The sequence below is a fragment of the Thalassophryne amazonica genome, chromosome 6 (assembly GCF_902500255.1).
Source record: "Thalassophryne amazonica chromosome 6, fThaAma1.1, whole genome shotgun sequence".
Classification (NCBI taxonomy): domain Eukaryota; kingdom Metazoa; phylum Chordata; class Actinopteri; order Batrachoidiformes; family Batrachoididae; genus Thalassophryne; species Thalassophryne amazonica.
Window position 1 is genome coordinate 69,816,367 of NC_047108.1, and position 22,375 is coordinate 69,838,741.

At 45.1% G+C, this 22,375-nt stretch overlaps 1 protein-coding gene across 1 annotated transcript in view; it reads right to left on the reverse strand.

Moving 5' to 3' along the window:
* Positions 1-22,375, reverse strand: part of lrp1ab (low density lipoprotein receptor-related protein 1Ab) — a 408,853-nt gene that overhangs the window by 114,777 nt on the left and 271,701 nt on the right. The window contains exons 25-31 of the mRNA XM_034172428.1: positions 21,054-21,258; positions 19,394-19,558; positions 18,119-18,363; positions 16,122-16,253; positions 10,096-10,323; positions 9,006-9,180; positions 1,884-1,978 (exon numbers count right to left, since the gene is read on the reverse strand). Coding sequence (XP_034028319.1) covers positions 1,884-1,978; positions 9,006-9,180; positions 10,096-10,323; positions 16,122-16,253; positions 18,119-18,363; positions 19,394-19,558; positions 21,054-21,258 — 1,245 coding nt within the window. The remainder of the gene's footprint in view (positions 1-1,883; positions 1,979-9,005; positions 9,181-10,095; positions 10,324-16,121; positions 16,254-18,118; positions 18,364-19,393; positions 19,559-21,053; positions 21,259-22,375) is intronic.

The following is a 22,375-nucleotide window of genomic DNA, read 5'->3' on the forward strand; positions in this document are numbered from 1 at the left end:
TGCTGGTAAGCAGCCTTTGTGTGAGGACATGTGTTGTGCTCTCGTCGGATTTTCATTGCAAGGAAAATGGCGGAACAACTGCAGCAGCGCTACTGCATCAAATTTTGCCAGAAACTGGGCGACAGCCAGGTGGAAACCATTCGGAAGATTCAGACGGCTTTTGGTGACGATCCTATGGGCATCACACAGATTAAGGAGCGGTACAACCAGTTTAAAGACATCCGCAAAACGGTGGAAAGCGAGCCACGCTCCGGTCGGCCATCAACATGCTGAAATGAATGCGCACGAAGGTTCAAGGTTGGCTCATGCAAGCACATGATTCAAATCCATCAGGTTTTTGCAAAAAAGGTCGGATACTTTTCTAACAGACCTCGTATGTTACTGCTGCAAATAAGTATTTGAACACCTGTGAAAATCAATGTTAATATTTGGTACAGTAGCCTTTGTTTGCAATTACAGAGGTCAAACGTTTCCTGTAGTTTCTCACCAGGTTTTCAGACACTGCAGCAGGGATTTTGGTCCACTCCTCCATACAGATCTTCTCCAAAACTTTCAGGTTTGGAGTTTCAGCTCCCTCCAAATATTTTCTATTGAGTTCAGGTCTGGAGACTGGCCAGGCCACTCCAGGACCTTGAAATGCTTCTTATGGAGCCCCTCCTTAGTTGCCCTGGCTGTGTGTTTGGGGACATTGTCATGCTAGAAGACCCAGCCATGACCCATCTTCAATGCTCTTACCGAGGGAAGGAGGATGTTTGCCAAAATTTCGCAATACATGACCCCATCCATCCTCCCTTCAATACGGTGCAGTTGTCCTGTCCCCTTTGCAGAAGAGCACCCCCAGAGTATGATGTTTCCACCCCCATGCTTCACAGTTGGGATGGTATTCTTGGGGTTGTTCTCATCCTTTAAACATGGTAAGTGGAGTTGATTCCAAAAAGCTCTATTCTGGTCTCATCTGACCACATGACCTTCTCCCATGCCTCCTCTGGATCATCCAGATGGTCACTGGTGAACTTGAAACGGGCCTGGACATGTGCTGGCTTCAGCAGGGGGACCTTGCTACCCTGCAGGATTTTAAACTATGACAGCATCATATGTTACTAATGTAATGTTTGTGACTGTGGTCCCAGCTCTCTTCAGGTCATTGACCAGGTCCTCCTGTGTAGTTCTGAGCTTTCTCAGAATCATCCTTACCCCACAAAGTGAGATCTTGCATGAAATCCCAGAGCAAGGGAGATTGACAGTCATCTTGTGTTTCTTCGACTTTCTAATAAATAATTATAACAGTTGTTGTCTTCTACCAAACTGCTTGCCTGTTGCCCTGTAGTCCATCCCATCCTTGTGCAGGTCTACAGTTTTGTCCCTGGTGTCCTTAGACAGCTCTTTGGTCTTGGCTATGGTGGACAGGTTGGAATGTGGTTGATTGAGTGTGTGAACAGGTGTCTTTTATACAGGTAACAAGTTCAAACAGCTGCAATTAATACAGGTAAAGAGTGCAGAAAAAGAGAGCTTCTTAAAGAAAAATTAACAGGTCTGTGTGAGCCAGAATTCTTGCTGGTTGGTCGGTGTTCAAATACTTATTTGCAACAGTAGCATACAAATAAATTATTAAAAAATCATACATTGTGATTTCCAGATTTTTTTTTTTTTAGATTATGTCTCTCACAGTGAACAGGCACCTAAGATGAAAATTTCAGACCCCGCCATGATTTCTAAGTGAGAGAACTTGCAAAACTGCAGGGTGTTCAAATACTTATTTTCCTCACTATATATAATAGCCATATAATAAACACATTATTAACCTGCCTTGCTTGGTTAATAAGCCTTTGTTCGCAGAGCTCTCCACACTCCATTTTTATAGCAGTGTGGGTTCATTCACTCACCTACTGGTCCTTTTTGATTGGCGAAAAGTGTGGTGCTGTTGCTACCATCCATGTTAGCCATGCTTATGTTGTCACCATCAGTCCAGTACAGCTTTCTGGAGGAAGATACAAATAACATCTGACATATGGATGGGGGGACTTGCATAAAATTTTCCTTCCACTGAAGAATAATGGTTTATCAAAGACACATCAGCAGACCAGACACAAGCATCACATGAGGGGAAAGCAATGTGCCTTAACTACCTAAACTGTTGGGAAAGTGTAGGAACACGGACCCACAACAGGGGGCGCAAATGAACGGACAATGGAGGAAGTCAAATAACAACACTTTACTGTTGTGAATAAGCACAACAAACACAACAGATTACAACAATAGACAAAGAAGTCAATTCACAAAATGTGTCACGTGGGCAGGCTCGAAGATAAGAGACGTCTGTCCAAAGCAGAACCGGAACCACACGATTTCCTCCGCCACCGAACCCCGGGAATACTGGAGCCGCCAAGTCCCGAACTCCCAGGTGGCCACTGCCTCCGCGTGTCGGATCTGGTACTGCTGGCGAGGAACAAAAACAGTTAAATGTGGGTGCGTTTGCACCCAGCAACCCGTATGGCAGAAAAACCACCTCCACCTCTCGTCGGAAGAATGTCTGCTATTTAACGCACAAAAGTAACAAAGTGTTAATGTCAAAAAGACAACACAGTCGGCTGAGTACTGTACCTCCTAGGTAGAGCGATATCTCGGCAAAGAGGTGGAGATGGCGTCTTGCTGATATACCACTGCTGATCAGATGATTGGTGACAGCTGTCGTAGGTGATAAGTGACAGCTGTCACCCCGGCTGCTCCTGTGAGGCGGCAGCGCCCTCTGGTACCTGGAGCCCGCACTCCAGACAGGGCGCCCTCTGGTGGTGGTGGGCCAGCAGTACCTCCTCTTCAGCGGCCCACACAACAGGACCCCCCCCTCAACGGGCGCCTCCTGGCACCCGACCAGGCTTGTCCGGGTGGCGGCGGTAGAAATCGGCCAGGAGGGCCGGGTCCAGGATGAAGCTCCTCTTCACCCAGGAGCGTTCTTCGGGTCCGTACCCCTCCCAGTCCACCAAATACTGGAAGCCCCGGCCCATCCTACGGACAGCCAAGAGCCGGCGCACAGTCCAAGCCGGCTCGCCATCGATGATCCGGGCAGGAGGCGGCGCCGGACCCGGAGCACAGAGGGGTGAGGTGTGATGTGGCTTTATCCGGTACACATGGAAAACAGGATGGATCCGCAGTGAGGCCGGAAGCTGAAGCCTCACTGCGGCTGGACTGATGACCTTAAGGATTCTGAAGGGACCAATGTAACGGTCCTGTAGTTTAGGGGAGTCCACTTTCAGGGGAATGTCCTTTGTGGACAACCACACCTCCTGCCCTGGCCGATACGCAGGGGCCGGGGTCCGCCGACGGTCTGCGTGGGCTTTTGCCCTCGTCCGGGCCTTTAGCAAAGCAGAACGGGCGGCGCGCCACACCCGACGGCACTTCCGCAGGTGGGCCTGGACCGAGGGCACACCGACCTCTCCCTCAACCACCGGAAACAACGGGGGCTGATACCCCAGACACACCTCAAAAGGGGAGAGGCCGGTGGCTGAAGACACCTGGCTGTTATGGGCATACTCGATCCAGGCCAAATGGGTACTCCAGGCCGCCGGGTGCGCGGCCGTCACGCAGCGCAGGGCCTGTTCCACCTCCTGATTGACCCGTTCTGCTTGCCCGTTGGTCTGAGGATGATACCCGGACGAGAGACTCACCGTGGCACCCAGTTCCCGGCAGAAGCTCCTCCAGACTTGCGAGGAGAACTGGGGACCGCGGTCGGAGACGATGTCTGTTGGAATCCCATGCAGCCGGACGACGTGGTGGACCAGGAGGTCCGCTGTCTCCTGGGCAGTCGGGAGCTTCGGGAGGGCCACGAAGTGGGCCGCCTAGGAGAATCGGTCCACTATCGTGAGGATGGTGGTGTTGCCCTGGGACGGCGGGAGGCCCGTGACAAAATCCAGGCCGATGTGGGACCAGGGGCAATGAGGCACAGGCAGCGGCTGGATCAGTCCCGATGCCCTGCGGTGGTCAGCCTTGCCCCTGGCGCAGGTGGTGCAGGCCTGGATATAATCCCGGACGTCGGCCTCCAGGGACGCCCACCAGAAGCACTGCCGGACAACTGCCACGGTCCTACGCACCCCTGGATGACAGGAGAACTTAGAGCCGTGACAGAAGTCCAGGACTGCAGCCCTGGCCTCTGGTGGGACGTAAAGTTTGTTCTTCGGCCCAGTTCCGGGATCCGGGCTCCGTGCCAGGGCCTCCCGGACGGTTTTCTCTACGTCCCAGGTGAGGGTGGCCACGATAGCGGACTCCGGGATGATAGGTTCCGGTGGATCCGACAACTCCGTTTTGACTTCGTCTGCGTCATCGTCATGCACCCGGGACAAGGCATCCGATCTCTGGTTTTTGGTCCCGGGGCGGTAGGTGATCCGGAAGTCAAAACGGCCGAAGAACAGTGACCAGCGGGCTTGCCTGGGGTTCAGCTGCTTGGCGGTCCTGATATACTCCAGGTTCCGGTGGTCAGTGAAAACCGTGAATGGCACGGACGTTCCCTCCAACAGATGTCTCCACTCTTCAAGAGCCTCTTTCACCGCAAGGAGTTCTCGATTGCCGACGTCATAGTTCCGTTCAGCCGGGGTCAACCTGCGTGAAAAGTAGGCACACGGGTGAAGTACCTTATCGGTCTCTCCGCTCTGGGACAGCACGGCTCCTATCCCTGAGTCAGAGGCGTCCACTTCAACCATGAACTGGCGGCTAGGGTCGGGCTGCACCAAAACTGGCGCAGTAGAGAACCGTCGTTTCAACTCCTTGAACGCGGCTTCGCACCGATCCGACCAGGTGAAGGGGACTTTTGGAGAGGTCAGGGCTGTCAGGGGGCTAACTACCTGACTGTAGCCCTTAATGAACCTCCTATAGAAATTAGCGAAGCCGAGGAACTGTTGCAGCTTCCTACGGCTTGTTGGTTGGGGCCAATCTCTCACTGCCGCAACCTTGGCCGGATCAGGGGCGACGGAGTTAGAGGAGATGATAAACCCCAGGAAGGACAAAGACGTGCGGTGAAACTCGCACTTCTCGCCCTTCACAAACAGTCGGTTCTCTAACAACCGCTGCAGGACCTGACGTACATGCTGGACATGGGTCTCAGGATCCGGAGAAAAGATGAGAATATCGTCCAGATATACAAAGACGAATCGGTGCAGGAAGTCCCGCAAGACGTCGTTAACCAAGGCTTGGAACGTCGCGGGGGAGTTGGTGAGGCCGAACGGCATGACCAGGTACTCAAAGTGACCTAACGGGGTGTTAAATGCCGTCTTCCATTCGTCTCCCTTCCGGATCCGAACCAGGTGATACGCATTTCTAAGATCCAGCTTAGTAAAGATTTTGGCTCCATGCAGGGGGGTGAACACGGAATCTAACAATGGCAACGGGTATCGGTTGCGAACCGTAATCTCATTCAGCCCCCTGTAATCAATACATGGACGAAGTCCGCCATCTTTCTTGCCCACAAAAAAGAAACCTGCCCCCATCGGGGAGGTGGAGTTCCGGATCAGCCCGGCAGCTATTGAGTCCCGGATGTAGGTCTCCATTGATTCGCGCTCAGGTCGTGAGAGGTTGTACAGCCTGCTGGACGGGAACTCAGCGCCTGGAACCAAATCAATGGCACAATCGTACAGACGGTGCGGGGGAAGGGTGAGTGCCAGATCCTTACTGAAGACGTCAGCAAGATCGTGGTACTCAACCGGCACTGCCGTCAGATTGGGAGGGACTTTGACCTCCTCCTTAGCCTGTGAACCGGGAGGAACCGAGGATCCTAAACACCCCCGATGGCAGGTTTCGCTCCACTGAACCACCACCCCAGACGGCCAATCAATCCGGGGATTGCGCTTCAACATCCATGGGATGCCCAAAATCACGCGGGAGGTAGAAGGAGTTACAAAAAACTCAATCTCCTCCCGGTGGTTTCCAGACACCACCAGAGTTACTGGTTGTGTCTTGTGTGTGAGTAAAGGGAGGAGGGTGCCATCTAGTGCCCGCACCTGCAACGGCGAAGGAAGCGCCACCAGAGGGAGCCCTACCTCCCTTGCCCATCTGCTGTCTAGCAGATTCCCTTCTGACCCCGTGTCCACCAGTGCTCGGGCTTGAAGGGTTAAATCCCCGCTCAGGATTGTGACTGGGAGTCGTGTGGCAATTTGTGTGTGTCTCACTTGAATGTTTTGACCCCCCCTTAGCCCAGTCTCTAAGGGCGAGTGTTGTCGTTTTGGCCGTTTGGGGCAGTTTCTCTGTGTGTGCTCAGTTGAGCTGCAGAGAAAACACTCTCCACGGATCAGCCTCCCCATTTTGGCCCTGTGCGTTTCCCTAACAACGTCAGCAGGGGGAGCTGTTGCCCCACAAAGCGCTGCGGCTGTGGAGCGTGGGGAGGGCGGCCCCTTTTCGAACCCGGAAGGGAGAGGGGCGGCGCGTATCCGGTCACGTCCTTCGCCTCGCTCCCGACGGCGTTCCTCCAACCGATTGTCTAACCGTATAACGAGATCGATAAGCCCATCTAAATCCCGCGGTTCCTCCTTAGCTACCAGCTGCTCCTTCAGAACCAACGACAGTCCGTTTATGAAGGCGGCGCGGAGCGCAACGTTATTCCAGCCGGACCTCGCAGCCGCGATGCGGAAGTTGACTGCATAAGCGGCTGCGCTCTCGCGTCCCTGTCTCATTGACAGCAGCACGGTTGAAGCGGTCTCTCCTCTGTTAGGGTGATCAAACACTGTTCTGAACTCCCCCACAAACCCAGTGTATGCTGATAACAACCGTGAGTTCTGTTCCCAGAGCGCCGTAGCCCAGGCGCGTGCTTTACCCCGAAGCAGAGCAATCACATAAGCTATTTTACTAGCATCTGACGCGTACATGACGGGACGTTGTGCGAAGACGAGCGAACACTGCATAAGAAAATCCGCGCACGTCTCCACACAACCTCCGTACGGCTCAGGAGGGCTTATGTATGCTTCAGGGGATGGTGGGAGGGGTTGTTGAACCACCACTGGAACGTTTATATCCTGCACAGGATCGGCAGGAGGACGAGCTGCAGCAGCGCCCTGAGCGCTCGCCGCCATCTGTGCGGAGAGAGCCTCCACCCTGCGGTTCAGGAGGATGTTTTGCTCAGTCATTTGATCCAACCGAGCCGTAAAGGCGGTGAGAATGTGCTGCAGCTCACCAATCACGTCTCCTGCAGACGCCTGCGCTCCCTGCTCTCCCATTGGTCGTTCAACAGCCGGGTGACGCCCCTCGGAGTCCATGACGCTGGCCGAGATATCCTGTTGGGAAAGTGTAGGAACACGGACCCACAACAGGGGGCGCAAATGAACGGACAATGGAGGAAGTCAAATAACAACACTTTACTGTTGTGAATAAACACAACAAACACAACAGATTACAACAATAGACAAAGAAGTCAATTCACAAAATGTGTCACGTGGGCAGGCTCGAAGATAAGAGACGTCTGTCCAAAGCAGAACCGGAACCACACGATTTCCTCCACCACCGAACCCCGGGAATACTGGAGCCGCCAAGTCCCGAACTCCCAGGTGGCCACTGCCTCCGCGTGTCGGATCTGGTACTGCTGGCGAGGAACAAAAACAGTTAAATGTGGGTGCGTTTGCACCCAGCAACCCGTATGGCGGAAAAACCACCTCCACCTCTCGTCGGAAGAATGTCTGCTATTTAACGCACAAAAGTAACAAAGTGTTAATGTCAAAAAGACAACACAGTCGGCTGAGTACTGTACCTCCTAGGTAGAGCGATATCTCGGCAAAGAGGTGGAGATGTCGTCTTGCTGATATACCACTGCTGATCAGATGATTGGTGACAGCTGTCGTAGGCGATAAGTGACAGCTGTCACCCCGGCTGCTCCTGTGAGGCGGCAGCGCCCTCTGGTACCTGGAGCCCGCACTCCAGACAGGGCGCCCTCTGGTGGTGGTGGGCCAGCAGTACCTCCTCTTCAGCGGCCCACACAACATAAACCACATGTAATGGTCTAATTAAGGACGTCCCGTTCAGGGTTTTTGCCTTGTTAAAAACACCTTCAATCCAAGCTACTTCTTAATTTTTGTAATTTGTTGTATTTTTCAAAAAATTAAGTAAACAGATTTTTTTCTCATCAATTCCACTTTGTACAGAATTGTAACAGTAAAGCTAGGACACAGAGCAATAGTGACTGAATGACTTAGTTGTTACAAATACAATAATTGTCATTATTATCATCATCATCATTAATGTTGTTGTCGTGTGTAAAAAAATATCTATAATGTCTTCAAAAGTGGGCCTTTACTCTAACGGGGGGGGAGAGCACTCCCCTGTAGATGAGGAATGAGAGGAATTTGTTTAGTGTTTGTGGAAATGGCTACCTGACTGATTGGACGGAAGGTCATATCACACACGCCGTCCATCAGAATGATGGACGCCGTCCATATGAAACTCTCACGGTGTCAAAGTTGAGGGCTGCGTCTTACTGTTCCACTCTTATCAAACAGAGCCAGACACACTTACTTGTTGCATATTTCGAGCACTGTTAAAACGTGACTGTGGCTCTGTTGTGAAGCAGCAGCTGCTGTGAATGTTTGCTCCACTAGCTCCACAATTATAAAGCAAAGCAGTCAACGTGCATGCACTTATTTGATGGCTCTAGGTTAATCGGGTTTAGTTAACCAATACGATCAATCAAACAATGCCTATATCAGGCTAATTTTGATAGTCTCTGATCAGCTTGGGACATCCCTGGTTCTTATGTATACAGAAGCAGGTTTAGGTACAAATACAATTAGCCAAAAGGCCATAAACTAGGACAAAAGTATTTTAGAACCAATACTCTCAGAGACTCACTGACTGAGTTTCAAAACACTCAAAATATGCAAATACAGCGATCCGGTATCTTTAGATCAGAACATGGGCCCCTCTGTGTTTTCTTTGCACTCTTAAAATCCATCTTCTTACTTGTTCGTCATCATACATTATTTTAAAGAATTAACATCCTGATTTGACCACAGAGTGAACTGATATTACATCACACTAACCCAAGGAGAGGGTGCACCACCAGGCAATGGGGCTTGTCTAGGCCTTGTATGACAGCATTCTTGAAAGAGCCATCCAGGCGGGCAACATTGATCTGCTTCTTATTGGCATCATAGCTGGTCCAGAAAAGATTCCTGGACACCCAGTCTACTGCAAGTCCATGGACATTAGGAAGATCTGAAGAACATTAGACCAACAAAGAGAATACTTCAGGTTACCAGGGCATGCATTGAGCCTCTGCAGTAGAGGCTCAATGTATTTCTTTATCCAGCACAGAGGAAAAAAAAAAGACCATCAAATCAGGATAACAGTTTCCATATTTTCTAGAGTATGTGTTGCACCAGAGTACTACTTGTATTTGTCCAACAAATGCATTGTCAAGAGGAAAAAACATACACATACACACACACACAGATATATATATATATATATATATATATATATATATATATATATATAACACATTTGATTTTGAAACAGTGGTACTGCTTCATGCAACAAGAAGCAAAATTAATGTAATAGGTAGATTATTTATTTAGTACAGAAACACATTAGCAAGCAGAATCGAATGAGCTAAGTCATTTATTGTACAAGACACAAAGAACCCAGGAGTAAACTGCTTCTTGTTGACACTGAACAGAAGAAATATCAAGGAGTTTAAACGTGTACCTGTTCATCTGAATAAGTGTAAATACATTTTTAACTACTTATACATTTTAAAAACATTATACTTAGCCTCAGTGCAGACTAGTATAGCCATTCTCCTCATTACTGCTCTGGCTGTCCCACAAAGTTCAAATAAGTGGAGTTCTGAGTGATGTGAAAGCTATTTCCTGTGTTTATTCAAGGGTGTGGTCTTTCGAATTGACAGAATGATTTCATCCACCGTTTCCTTCTCATTCAGATTAATATACTGGAGCACCTTATGACGTGTAGACTATGCCATCTTGCGGCTGTAGATGATAATACAGTATATTTTTGACATTTAAGCCAATTTGAAATCAGTCACAGAACCAGCTAAACAAGTAAAAAATAAAAGTGCAACTTATAGCTATAGTTCAGAAAATAAGGTATTCATGTGTGGGTTCTTACCAGCAGACACAACTGTCTCTACTCCTGTGCCATTGATGAAAGCTCTCTTTATTGCCTGTGCTCGGACATCTGACCAGTAGATGCGATGCTCCACAGCATCGTAGTCCACCACAGTCACGTTGTCTATGTCCGGCATGGTGAAGGAGATGATGTAGTTGAAGTAGGGGTTGTCTATATCCACACCTCGGATCTCAACCTGACGTGTATAAAGAAGGAACTTACGGGACTCTAGAAAGGAGAAATTATTAAAAATAGAGTTATTAAGGTTTTTCGCATTTTAAGAAATTTATTTGAAGCCATTTATGAGTAAAAACAGAAAGGAAGATTGAACAGAAGGAGAAAAGAGTTTCTGTTCAAAGCTAAAGTCTTGGTTCAATGTCAAACCATTCATGAATCACACCATAGTGACCACTCTGATTTGGACGTGTCCATCATCACTCTGAAGATGGACATGTCCAAAGCAGTGAAGATCATTTTCAGAGGTCTTCATGGGTCTAGAGCCCTGTTTCCACAAAGCGGTCTGGGTCGGTACAGCACGGTATGGTACAGACTGGAACAGTTAAGTCTGGCTTGGCATGCGTTTCCACTGCCAGCAGTACCCTTGTGTTTGGTAGGAGGAGCATGTAGATGTCAACATGCCTGTATACTGTTGAGCGGCCTCACCCTTCCACACAGAGGCCAAACAAAGTAATTTAATATTTTTAAAATTTTATTTAATTTTATTTTCGTCTTGGTGGATCATGGGATTTATTTTAATTGCATGCAGACTGCTGAAGAGATGACGCATGGCTGTTGTAAACACTGACATGAATGAGGCGCTGAGACTCTTTCAACTTTTAAAATAAACTGTCTTGGTGTGGGACAAAGAGCTGGCGTCCTTTGGTTCAGGCTTAGAAACGCACCGGTAGCACACAAATACAGAGGGAGTTCTTTAAAAACACCACGTTTCTTCAGGCACGACAAGGAATTAAAGTATTTCCAGACGTCATTTTTCAAAATAAGGACGCTTATGTGGATAAGTTTTCATCAGGCTGTGATGATGAATCCAACTGAAATAGCAAAACAGGTAAGATTGAAGTTTAATATTTACTCACTGTGTGAATGGTTTAATATCTGAAACTGTCTGAACTGTATGAATGGTTGTGGACTGGGAGGACTGCAGCTTTCACCTTAGCTGCTGAGCCAATCAGTGCACAGCAGCGGGTTAGCCCCTTCCTTACAAAAGGGAGGGGCTAACCCGCGGCTAACCCCTCATAATCTGAGGACCCCAGCTGAAGGCTGCCGAAAAATGGTATGGTACAGGTCAGTTATTTTGGGACAGGTTCCTAAATATGGATGTAGAAACTCAAAAAAATAGCATGCTGTACTGTGCCATACCAACCCGAACCACTCGGTGGAAAAAGGCTTAAAAGTGTAAAACCAAGCCAAACTTGACCAGGACCATGCCCACACAAAGCCACATTTACTTTACATCTGATGATTTCTAAAAATAGAGACCTGGTAAGAAGATAATACAAGGATGAGATCCATTCTGAAATAGCCCACAGCTAAATGTATTCTGTTTACAGGCAGTGGACCAGAACAGAACCAAAATAGTGAGCATACACTGACAGCTGTGTAATGCGCCGCTCGTTAACGAGCAGCAATTAAAAGAGAAGCAACAGGCCCAACAATACATTGATTGTACATCTTATTTGAGCCATCAGCTTATAGAAGCACACTCATTAGAATCCTGCAATGTGCAGACAAAGACCAAGAACCTTCAGGCTCATAAACATACAGAGAATATACAACCCCAATTCCAATGAAGTTAGGACATTGTGTGAAATGTAAATTAAAAACAGAATACAATGATTTGCAAATCCTCTTCAACCTATATTCAATTGAATACACCACAAAGACAAGATATTTAATGTTCAAACTGATAAACTTTATTGTTTTTGTGCAAATATTTGCTAATTTTGAAATGGATGCCTGCAACACGTTTAAAAAAAAAAAAGCTGGGACAATGGAATGTTTACCACTGTTACATCACCTTTCCTTCTAACAACACTCAATAAGCATTTGGGAACTGAGGACACTAACTATGAGTGCCATGATTAGGTATAAAAGGATCATACCCAAAAGGCTCAGCCGTTCACAAGCAAAGATGGGGTGAGGATCACCACTTTGTGAACAACTGCATGAAAAAATAGTCCAACAGTTTAAGAACAATGTTTCTCAACGTTCAATTGTAAGGAATTTAGGGATTCCATCATCTACAGTCCATAAATACCAACACTGAATGCACGTGACCTTCGATCCCTCAGGCGGCACTGCATTAAAAACCGACATCGTTATGTAAAGGTTCTTACCGCGTGGCCTCAGGAACACTTCAGAAAACCATTGTCAGTTAACACAGTTCGTTGCTACATCTACAAGTGCAAGTTAAAACTCTACCATGCAAAGCAAAAGCCATATATCAACAACATCCAGAAATGCCACCGCCTTCTCTGGGACCGAGGTCATCTGAAATGAATAGACGCAAAGGGGAAAAATGTGCTGTGGTCTGATGAGTTAACATTCCAAATTGTTTTTGGAAATCCTGGACGTTGTGTCTTCTGCACAAAAGAGAAGAAAGACCATCCAGATTGTTACCAGCACAAAGTTCAAAAGCCAGCATCTGTGATGGCATGGGGGTGTGTTCGTTCCCATGGCATGGGCAACTTACACATCTGTGATGGCACCATCAATGCTGAAAGGTACATCCTTGGAGCAACACATGCTGCCATGAAAGCAACATCTTTTTCAGGGACGTCTCTGCTTATTTCAGCAAGACAATGCCAAGCCACATTCTGCTTGTGTTACAACAGTGTGGCCTCGTAGTAAAAGAGTGCGGGTACTAGACTGGCCTGCCTGCAGTCCAGACCTGTCGCACACTGAAAATTTGTGACGCATTATGAGGCGCAAAATACGACAACGGAGACCCCGGACTGAACAACTAAAGTCGTACATCAAGCAAGAATGGGAAAGAATTCCACCTCCAAAGCTTCAACAATTAGTGTCCTCAGTTCCCAAACGCTTATTGAGTGTTGTTAGAAGGAAAGGTGATGTAACACAGTGGTAAACATACCACTGTCCCAGCCTTTTTGAAACGTGTTGCAGGCATCCATTTCAAAATGAGCAAATATTTGCACAAAAACAGTAAAGTTTATCAGTTTAATCATTAAATATTTTGTCTTTGTGGCGTATTCAATTGAATATAGGTTGAAGAGGATTTTCAAATCATTGTATTCTGTTTTTATTTACATTTTGGACAACATCCCAACTTCATTGGAAGTGGGGTTGTAAATACTCTATAATTATCTGCCTGAATGTTCCATTGTGAGAATTTTATGCACACGTTACCTCCCGTGGACATACACATCTTATTTATAAATGTTTAACTGAATATTCTTTGTTTAACCCCTTTAGGTGAAGGTCTACACTACAAGAAAATCTTGATCGTTTTCATTTGGAGACATTACCCAAAAACTGTGCCACTGTCCAAATACTTATGGATTTGACTCTATATGATCATTTTGTCAATATCTGAGTGAGTTAAAATACAAAAACAAAGCTCACACACAAGATGATGTTGCAGCTGTGGTCAAACGTTAACATACACTCACCATGGGCATGAATGTCATGATAATTTTGGGCTTTTAATGATGTCTTTGGACTGTTCTTTTGGGATTGTGGAATGACTGTACAGCATGCATCATTCATGACTTAAAAAAAAACAAAAAACAAGAATTGAGTCCACAATTCTGAATTTATTTTGTGTCTTCTCTAATCTATACAGGGTAAAAATTATATGTACAGACCAGTAATATTTGGATAAATGTTGCTTAGCAAGCTGCACCACAACCAGATGGTTTCGGTAGCCATCAACAAACTTGTGGCATAATTATGGCTGGATATTTGATCACTGTTCTTGACAGAATTGAGTTAATTTAAATTGGTTGGTTTGCTGGCATGGACCCAGCTTTTAGGCATAGTTCACAAATTTTCAATAGGGTTGAGGTCAGGGCTTTGGGAAGGTCATTCCAGAAGCTTAATGTTATCCAACCACCAACCAGTTTTGATGTGTGTCTGGGATCATTGTCTGGTTGGAATACCTGACTACTGCCAAGTTTCAACTGTCTAACTGTTGATTTTAGGTGACATGGAAGAATAGAGAGGTCGTCCTCCTCCTTCATTATTCTCTCCACTTTGTACAATGAACCAGTACTACTAGCACCAAAACAGCCCCAGAACATTATGCTAAAACTGCCATGCTGGACAGCTGGTGCATTGTTCTTAGGTTTGAAAGTTTCACCTTTACCCCTCCAAACATATGTCATTGTGGCCAAATAGCTCAACCTTTGTCTCGTTTGACCATAAAATTTTTCTCCAGACGGCCTTTGGCTTGTCCATGTAGGCAGATGCCAATTTCAGTCAAGCTTGAAGGTGTCAATTTTGGAGCAGGGGCTTTTTTGGTCAGCACCCTCTCAGTCCATGGCGACGTAAAAGTCGTTTCACTGTGGACAGTGACGCTGGTGTTACAGAAGTTTCGAGTTCATGGGAGGCCTGAGCCTTGGTGGTTGTTGGATTGTTCCTGAACATCATAAACAATTTCACTCATCTGAAGATGACAGTTTGAGTCTTCTTGCAGACCTTGGCAAAGTGGTGACACATCTGACCAACGTGTACTGACATACAGTTGTTTAGAATCTGTACTTGTTTAGAAATGGCTCCAAGAGAACTTCACAACTTGTGTTAACCTACAATTTTTCTTAAATCCATTGAGTTCCTTGGACTTTCCCATTGTTCTGAATATTGGTCAGTCCAGTGAGTGCTGTCAAACACATCCTTTGTTTGTTCTGCTGGCAAAAAAATTACCAGCAATAGTCAATTATGGTCACTAACAAGAAGTTAATAGGTATTGGCCTTGTTACACTGAAAGACACTGTACAACCCTCAGCACCACTTATTAAAAGATTTCAGCGAATGTAATTTCAGTGAACGCGCTTCGGGACGCCACTGGAGCAAAAAGGAAAGTGGAGAGAAGAAGGAGGAGGAGAAGCTTCTAGTGCCGACGTTAAGGCAGCGGAAGAATACATCACCCGTTTTGCTGCACTTGTGAAGGAAGACTGTGTCCCGCAACAAGTGTTTAACTGTGACTAAACTGGATTATTCTGGAAAAAAATTCCTTTTGGGACGTATATAACAGCAGAGGCGAAGAAGCTGCTTCATTGAAAAGAAACAGCCAGAAAAAGTGTCCACTGGTCGTGCTTCCGCACTTTTTAATGACATTTATCCTTCACATTTCCGCAACATTTTTAAAGGCAGGCAGAAGCAAACCTCCTTGGATAGGTTTTTATCTAAAAGACCTGCAAGTTTACAATTAAAGTTACGTCTGCATGATCCTATTAAGGATCTACAGTTTAGGTTTAGTTTGTGTTTACAGTGTGCACAAACCTTCCTCCCTCCCTCCCTCCCTCCCTTCTACGCCTCCGTTAACCGTTAAAACGTTTTTCTTTTATTTTATATATTTTATTATGCACAAGTAAAGTATAAGTATGTTAATAAAAATGTATTTTTTCATAATTTAGAGTGGTATGGGGATGTTTTACAAGGCTGGAACGGATTAAAATTATTTAAATTATTTTCAAAGTGGAAAATTCGTTTGAAATATGAGCAGATTGGCTTACGAACTTGGTCACGGAACGAATTAAACTCGTATCTAGAGGTTCCACTGTACAACCTAGCCCAGTCCCGACTGAAATTTGGGTCCAATCTGGCTCGGGTCCGGGTATTAGGTTTTCAGACCCTAGATGACCTGCAAAAACCTTTACTTAGATTCCTGAAAGATTTGATTAGATTCCTTAAATACTATAAATACCTGTTTTTTTTTTTCCATTAACGCCAAGTATATATGAAAATTTTGTGCGTGGGCTCACCACCTGCGTAGTTTGTAAGGTAAGAGAAAACTGCCACAGCATGTATGTGTGTCATGGTCTTGCCTTTGCAAGTGCGTTTGTCTGCCTGTAGCTTCATGAGGTGAGGGCATGCACAGGCAAAGGTCTGGTTGAAGTTGATGAGACACAGGTGAGAGCAAGGACCTTTACCATCACTGGTGGCACAAGGGTTGGGAGCTAAAACAGAGAAAACATCATGGAACATGTAATGAGAAAACTACAAAAACATCTTTTTTCATACACTGAAATACATCTATTTATATTCTGTTCTGGTGTTTCGTATTAAAAAAACAACTGATAGACAAAAGTTGATCCATCTTTCTACCCGCTCTCAACCTAGTGACAAATTTTAAACACTTCTACATGGGATAGATGTGGAAATCTCAGCACATTGACAAGTGATTCTTTTCTGCAGGTTACTTTGATTTTGAGCTTTTGATTTGAAAAAATCAATAGGCTTCCTGGGGTTACCAACATACATAACATGTTTGGTGACAATCATACAATTAAAAAAAAGAAGTTGCACCTTGTAGTCACAAAACTGTTACAAAGTATGCTCCTTTTGACCTCAAAATCAAAAGGCTTAATAGGGTCACTATCAATAATGCATGTACCAAGTTTGGTAACAACGGGGCAGTTTAAAAAGGAGTTATTGCACTCAATGTTTTTTTTTTTGTTTTTAACAAAGTACACTCCAGTGACCTTGAACTTTGACCATCTGAACAATAGGCTTCTTGAGGTCACTATGCTAACGCCCGGTTGGTGACAATCGGGCCAATACCACTGGGGTTATCTGGTTCACAAGTGAAATATCTCCTGACTGACTGATAGACTGACTCCCCACACACAGTAACATCTGCGTGACTGGCTGCACCATGGGAAAAAAGATGGATGATTTCTGAAATGTTTGCATTTTAACAGTCAGAGAAAGTGAAATTGGGTTTAGAACGAGCACCTTGACGACACTCAATCAACTGCTGATTTGCTGAACACACCTGATGAGCTGAGCTGATCTGATTAGTTCAGGGTCAAATGAAAAATGTGCAGCACTTTGGGTCCCAAGAACCAGGATTGGGGAACAAATGCTGTTTTAGAATGATTCTTAAAATGATACAGTTTTGACACTATTTCTCTCTCTGTCGCTCTCTGAGCAACATAACTTTGTCCCAACCTCTTACTCAAGATGTCAGTTTATTAAATTCATAAATCATGCCACAGAAGACACACAGCACAGAACGGTGCCAACATGGACATGATCACAATTTCTGAGACTAGATCTGTAATATAAAGCGTGAATGTCAAATCTCTGTAGTCGCCTCGCTGATTGTCTTCCGTAAACGATTCAGCTCTGTGTGTGGTAGAGACAGAGATGAGAGATGAGACATTTATGGTTGGCAGTACAGACTGTGGATTACTGTGATTAAGAAGAGCAATTATCAGTAAAACATGAGCCATGATTCCAAACTATCACAGCCATTATTAAACTAAGTGATTTTATGTCTTTTTTTATTTAATGGAATTCTGTGTCAGGGCAGATAGGCCCGCTCCCTCATCACTGTCACTTTCACTACATGGGCCTGTCAATCAAAATACTCTCTCCCATCCTCCTGTTACAGGACCTGGTCAGAGTCTGATGCCCAAACACTCCACGGCTGTAAAAGATCAAGGTGCCAGTACAGTGTGACAGAATGCTATAAAACACTTTTGTCAATCTTACTGTCGTCATGTCAATCATGCGGGTCTGTAAATTCAGCACATGACATTTAAACCACAAGAGGAGTATTTTATTGCAACACAGCCAGTGGCAAAGGCCAAACAGTGAGGTGAAGTTCTGAGTAACAAAGCAGCAGGAGGTGTCCAAACTCCTGCCAGCACAAGGAGACAACATGTCTGACTGTTAGCAAAGGTCAGCTGTCTTTGGGGAACAGGGGTCATGAATCAACTTCCTGTTGGCTTTTCCCTACTCACCTAAATCTGTCAGAGACGCTGACAAAGAAATTAAATGTGTGATATAGAGTAGCTGTTAGTTCTCTGTGACCTACCCTGGGGTTGTCTGGATGGATGATAAACCTGCAAGTCAAAGGGCTGGGTGTTGGTGCGCTGGACAACGGTGACGTTGTGTCCTGTCCATTTATTGGCTTTAGCCAGAGTGTTGGTCCTCCAGTCAGTCCAGTACACTTCCCCTCCATACATGGTAACAGCAAACGGGTGGGACAAATACTCGTGGCCCCGCAAAATTTCAATCAGACCAGAACCGTCATACAGAGCAGAGTAGATGGCGTCCGACCTGGAGAAGGAGGAACAATAAATCTGAATAAGTACACAATGAGAAGCACAAATACTGCCATCCTGTCTCAGCCAGAGCGTCAATTACACAAAGACAATCAGGGCGTCCTTCTCCATAGAGGGTCCTTACTTAACATCAGTTTGCTAATGTAAGGGAAATGTTAGCGTTAACTAACTTATGTTAGTTAGTTAAACTGTGACTGAAGGGAAAAGTTAGAAACTACCAAATCTTAACATTCGTCTCTAGACAGTTGACAATCTAATTCAGAACCTCTGAACTAGAGACTTATGGGCTTGTCACACCTTGACCATTTAGCCAGCATATGCCACGTTATGAAAAATTTGGTGAATATGCCAGCTACGTCGAATAAGTTACGCAGCTGTCACACCATGACAATTTAGCCAGTGTATGCTGACAGCCCCGTTTCCACCAAGCGGTCTGGGTTGGTACGACATGAAATGGTACCGATCAGAATGCTTAAGTCTGGCTTGGCTTGCGTTTCCACCGCCAGCAGTATCTTTTGTTTGGAAGGTGGAGCGTGTAGATGTTGACATGCATGTAATTGATAGCGAGTACACTTTTTAAATTTTATTTTTATCTTGGTGGATCATGGGATTTCATGTCATGTGACTTTGACACATATCCGCGTCGAACAACTCTACAGTGTTAAGCAGATGTTCCTTAGGTTCTGACCTATGACTAAAATTGTAAAAAACACCCATATGACACTGATCATTTACAGCGCCCTAATTCAGGAAAGAGCCTGTTACAATGAACAAATTAAAAATGGCCATTTGCAGTGAAAGATGGTCAGGTAGTGTCAAAGGACAAACTGCAGGATGGACAGATGCCATAGGGTACAAGAATACCCACAGACAACCAAAAAAGCAAGAGAGAGAGAGAGAGAGAGAGAGAGAGAGAGAGAGAGCGAGAGAGAGAGAGAGAGAAGCAGACAATGAGTGAGGGGATTATTGTTGTGCAATGAGAGCGCTGTGTGAATATTATTTGAGAGACTTCTGGCAAATGCTACCTCGCATCAATCCAGACAATGCGTCTCTCCATGTAGTCTACAGTGAGTCCATTGGGCCAGCCACCGCTGCCAGTTTCCCTGTGGATGGTGCGCCTCCCTTCCCCACTCATTGATGCCGCCTCAATCCTGGGAAGACTGGCATCCCAATCTGTCCAAAACAGAATACTGCAAACAGAAAATAAGGCAATTCACAGATATGTAGGGTACCGTCCTGGTTTCTCAAAATATACATCATAATCTCACGTAGTGGGCATAACCTGTAATTAAGTAATCATTTTACAGTACTCATTTAAACATTACTTATTTACAATTGTACGTATGAAACCCAAAATTGTCCTCCCTCACCCCTGTTTTTTTTTTAAATATATATTTACTAACTATTTTGTCTTGAGGAAAAAATGGGCAATGACTCATGAGACTGTTTGGGTTTTATTTAATTTTTAATTTAATTTGATTTATTTTCATTTATATAGCATCAAATCACAACACAGTTGCCTCATGTCACTTCACACAAGTAAAGTCTAACCTTACCAACCCCCAGAGTTGCAAAAGATACACACCTGTTGTGTCCATTTTTGAAGGAAAAAAAGATGCCTACATCTGCAAAATTCCTTTGAAATGGGACAGCCTAGTCGCACCACATATGACATACGTGGCCAACGAATGCACCTTTTGAAACGTGCCACATGGCCAAAATGTTGCAGCTGACACTCTCGCATAATGAAAGTGATACTCCTCATCTGAGTCTTCCAAAGTAACCTTTTTCTGACACAGTCATTCCACTGACACCCAAGCATCCTCAGAAGAGACGTAGTACCAAAGACATCCATCATTACGTTACTGGTTAGTGTTCAAATCTAACACATACACAATAAGACAGGACCACCAGGACCCTAAAGATGAGGGTGTAAAAATATCAGCATCACTAAACACCTCTGTCCAGTGACCTCATAACTCTATAAGCTATTTCCTCTCAATCTCAGAGGCAGAGAGCCCAAAGTTACTGGTTTCCACAACCCTACCAAAAACTCAGTCCATGCAAGCAATGAACAGTGTGATTACGTGTGTTATAACATAAACACCCATCGCATAATTTTTGTTGCATTTGTGAAGGAAGTATTGTAGTGTGAGCAGAATTTCTGATATGGACTTGTGGGACAAACAAATGAGCAAAGAAATTCAAGAAAAACACCTAAATAATTTGAGAATAAATGGGATGATGATGCCACTAATCATAGGGCGCAAAGGGTCATTCACAGTGATTGAATCTCAACTCAGTTTAACAATTATGGGATAATATGGGACCCTCTTCTTAATAAATGAGGTAATACCCTCTGACCCATAGATGTGCCATCGCACCAGTGGCGTTCTATAGACTTGCAGAGTCAATACCAAGGTGCAATGAATCTGTTCTAGCAGCATGTGGTGTCTGAACACCTTATTAACACATTCCTTTGACTACATCATTCCAGCTTAAGTTATTCTTATCTCAGGGAATTTTGTCCATTCAGTCATGAAACCTCAACCATATTCAAGTATATAAAAAGTAACTTTGACATCACCCTTTTAAGGTATTGAAAAACAGGCAAAAGAATTTGGTGATTCTATATTCAAATAACACCAACTGTCTACCACGAAAAACTAGATCTTTATTTCTTACCCATCACGAGGGTCCAGGGCAATGGCTCTGGGATGCTCCACTTCCCCAGCCAGCAGTGTGATTCTCATGCTCCCGTCCAGTTTGGCCACTTCAATCTGGTCCAAATTGCTTTCCACCCAGTAGATGTTCCCTGCTATCCAATCCACAGCCAGTCCTTCAGGAGTAGCCAGGCCATACTGGATCACCACTTCAAAACTGGTGAGGGCTAACCAGCACAACAGAGATCAAGAACAACATTAAAAAGATGCCAAAGCATACTGCTGTTTATCAAGCAAGTCACAATGCAATATGGGAAACATCATGCCAGCTGTTGTTAGCATAGCATAACTTTGCTGAACTGGTGTCGCCCCCCCCTAAAAATTTGTCCGCCCTGCTTTCATTGTGCATGCATCATATGGGACCACAGCAGCTTGTTTGAGACTGACTCTCTACACCCAAAGCAATTAAAGAGAATAATGTGATTATTAACCATCAGATGAAAAAGTAAAACCATTCTAAAGTCAGTTTAAGCAGAAACGAGGCGATAATTAGTGAGTCGCTACTGACGCTTTGAAATGATGGAGGCGCAGTGAACGCAACAGCTAGCAACTCATGCTGCTGCTGCGCTGTGATCGCTTCATCTGTTTTTTTACCATGAAATAACAATGAATTTATGTGGAAATGATTGTTGTACAAAAGCTTCAGACATCTGTCCCTGAGATAGATGATGACTGGAGTGCAGTTTTAAGAAAAAACAAGGTGATAATCGGTGAACCGCAGCTGACACACAGAAATGACGCATGTGTAGTGAAGGCAGGGCAGACCGATTTTTGGGGGGAACCATTTGGTTGGTGACACCGGTACAAACAAATTCTGAACCGAATGATCTCCCTGCATCAATAACACAGTCAGATTCTGTAGAGACTTTCAAGTCCAGACTTAAGAAGCATTTATTTTCCCTTTCATATTGCTAGCATACTGGCATAATATGTTACTATGCATTTTACCCTTTTAAATTCCTTTTATTAGTAAACAGAGCGGGTCGCGGCCTCAACTTTACGTATCTAAAGTCTGGGTCTTTTACTGAAGGTTAGGGCTCGTGGCCTTAGTATTTCTTCTGTTTTTCTTGTTGCTTAACCCTCTGGGGTCTGAGGGCATTTTTTGGACAGTTCACTCACCTGGCATAAATGTTTTATTATTGCTGTTAACAGCTCTCCCTGCATCCCACAATCAAGTTTTATGCCTCTTTTTTTCAGGACAACCTGTGCTTTCAGAATATATATGTGTTTATTGTGTTATATAAGTGTAATAAAGGTTTACAATCAAAAATAGGCATGGAAAAA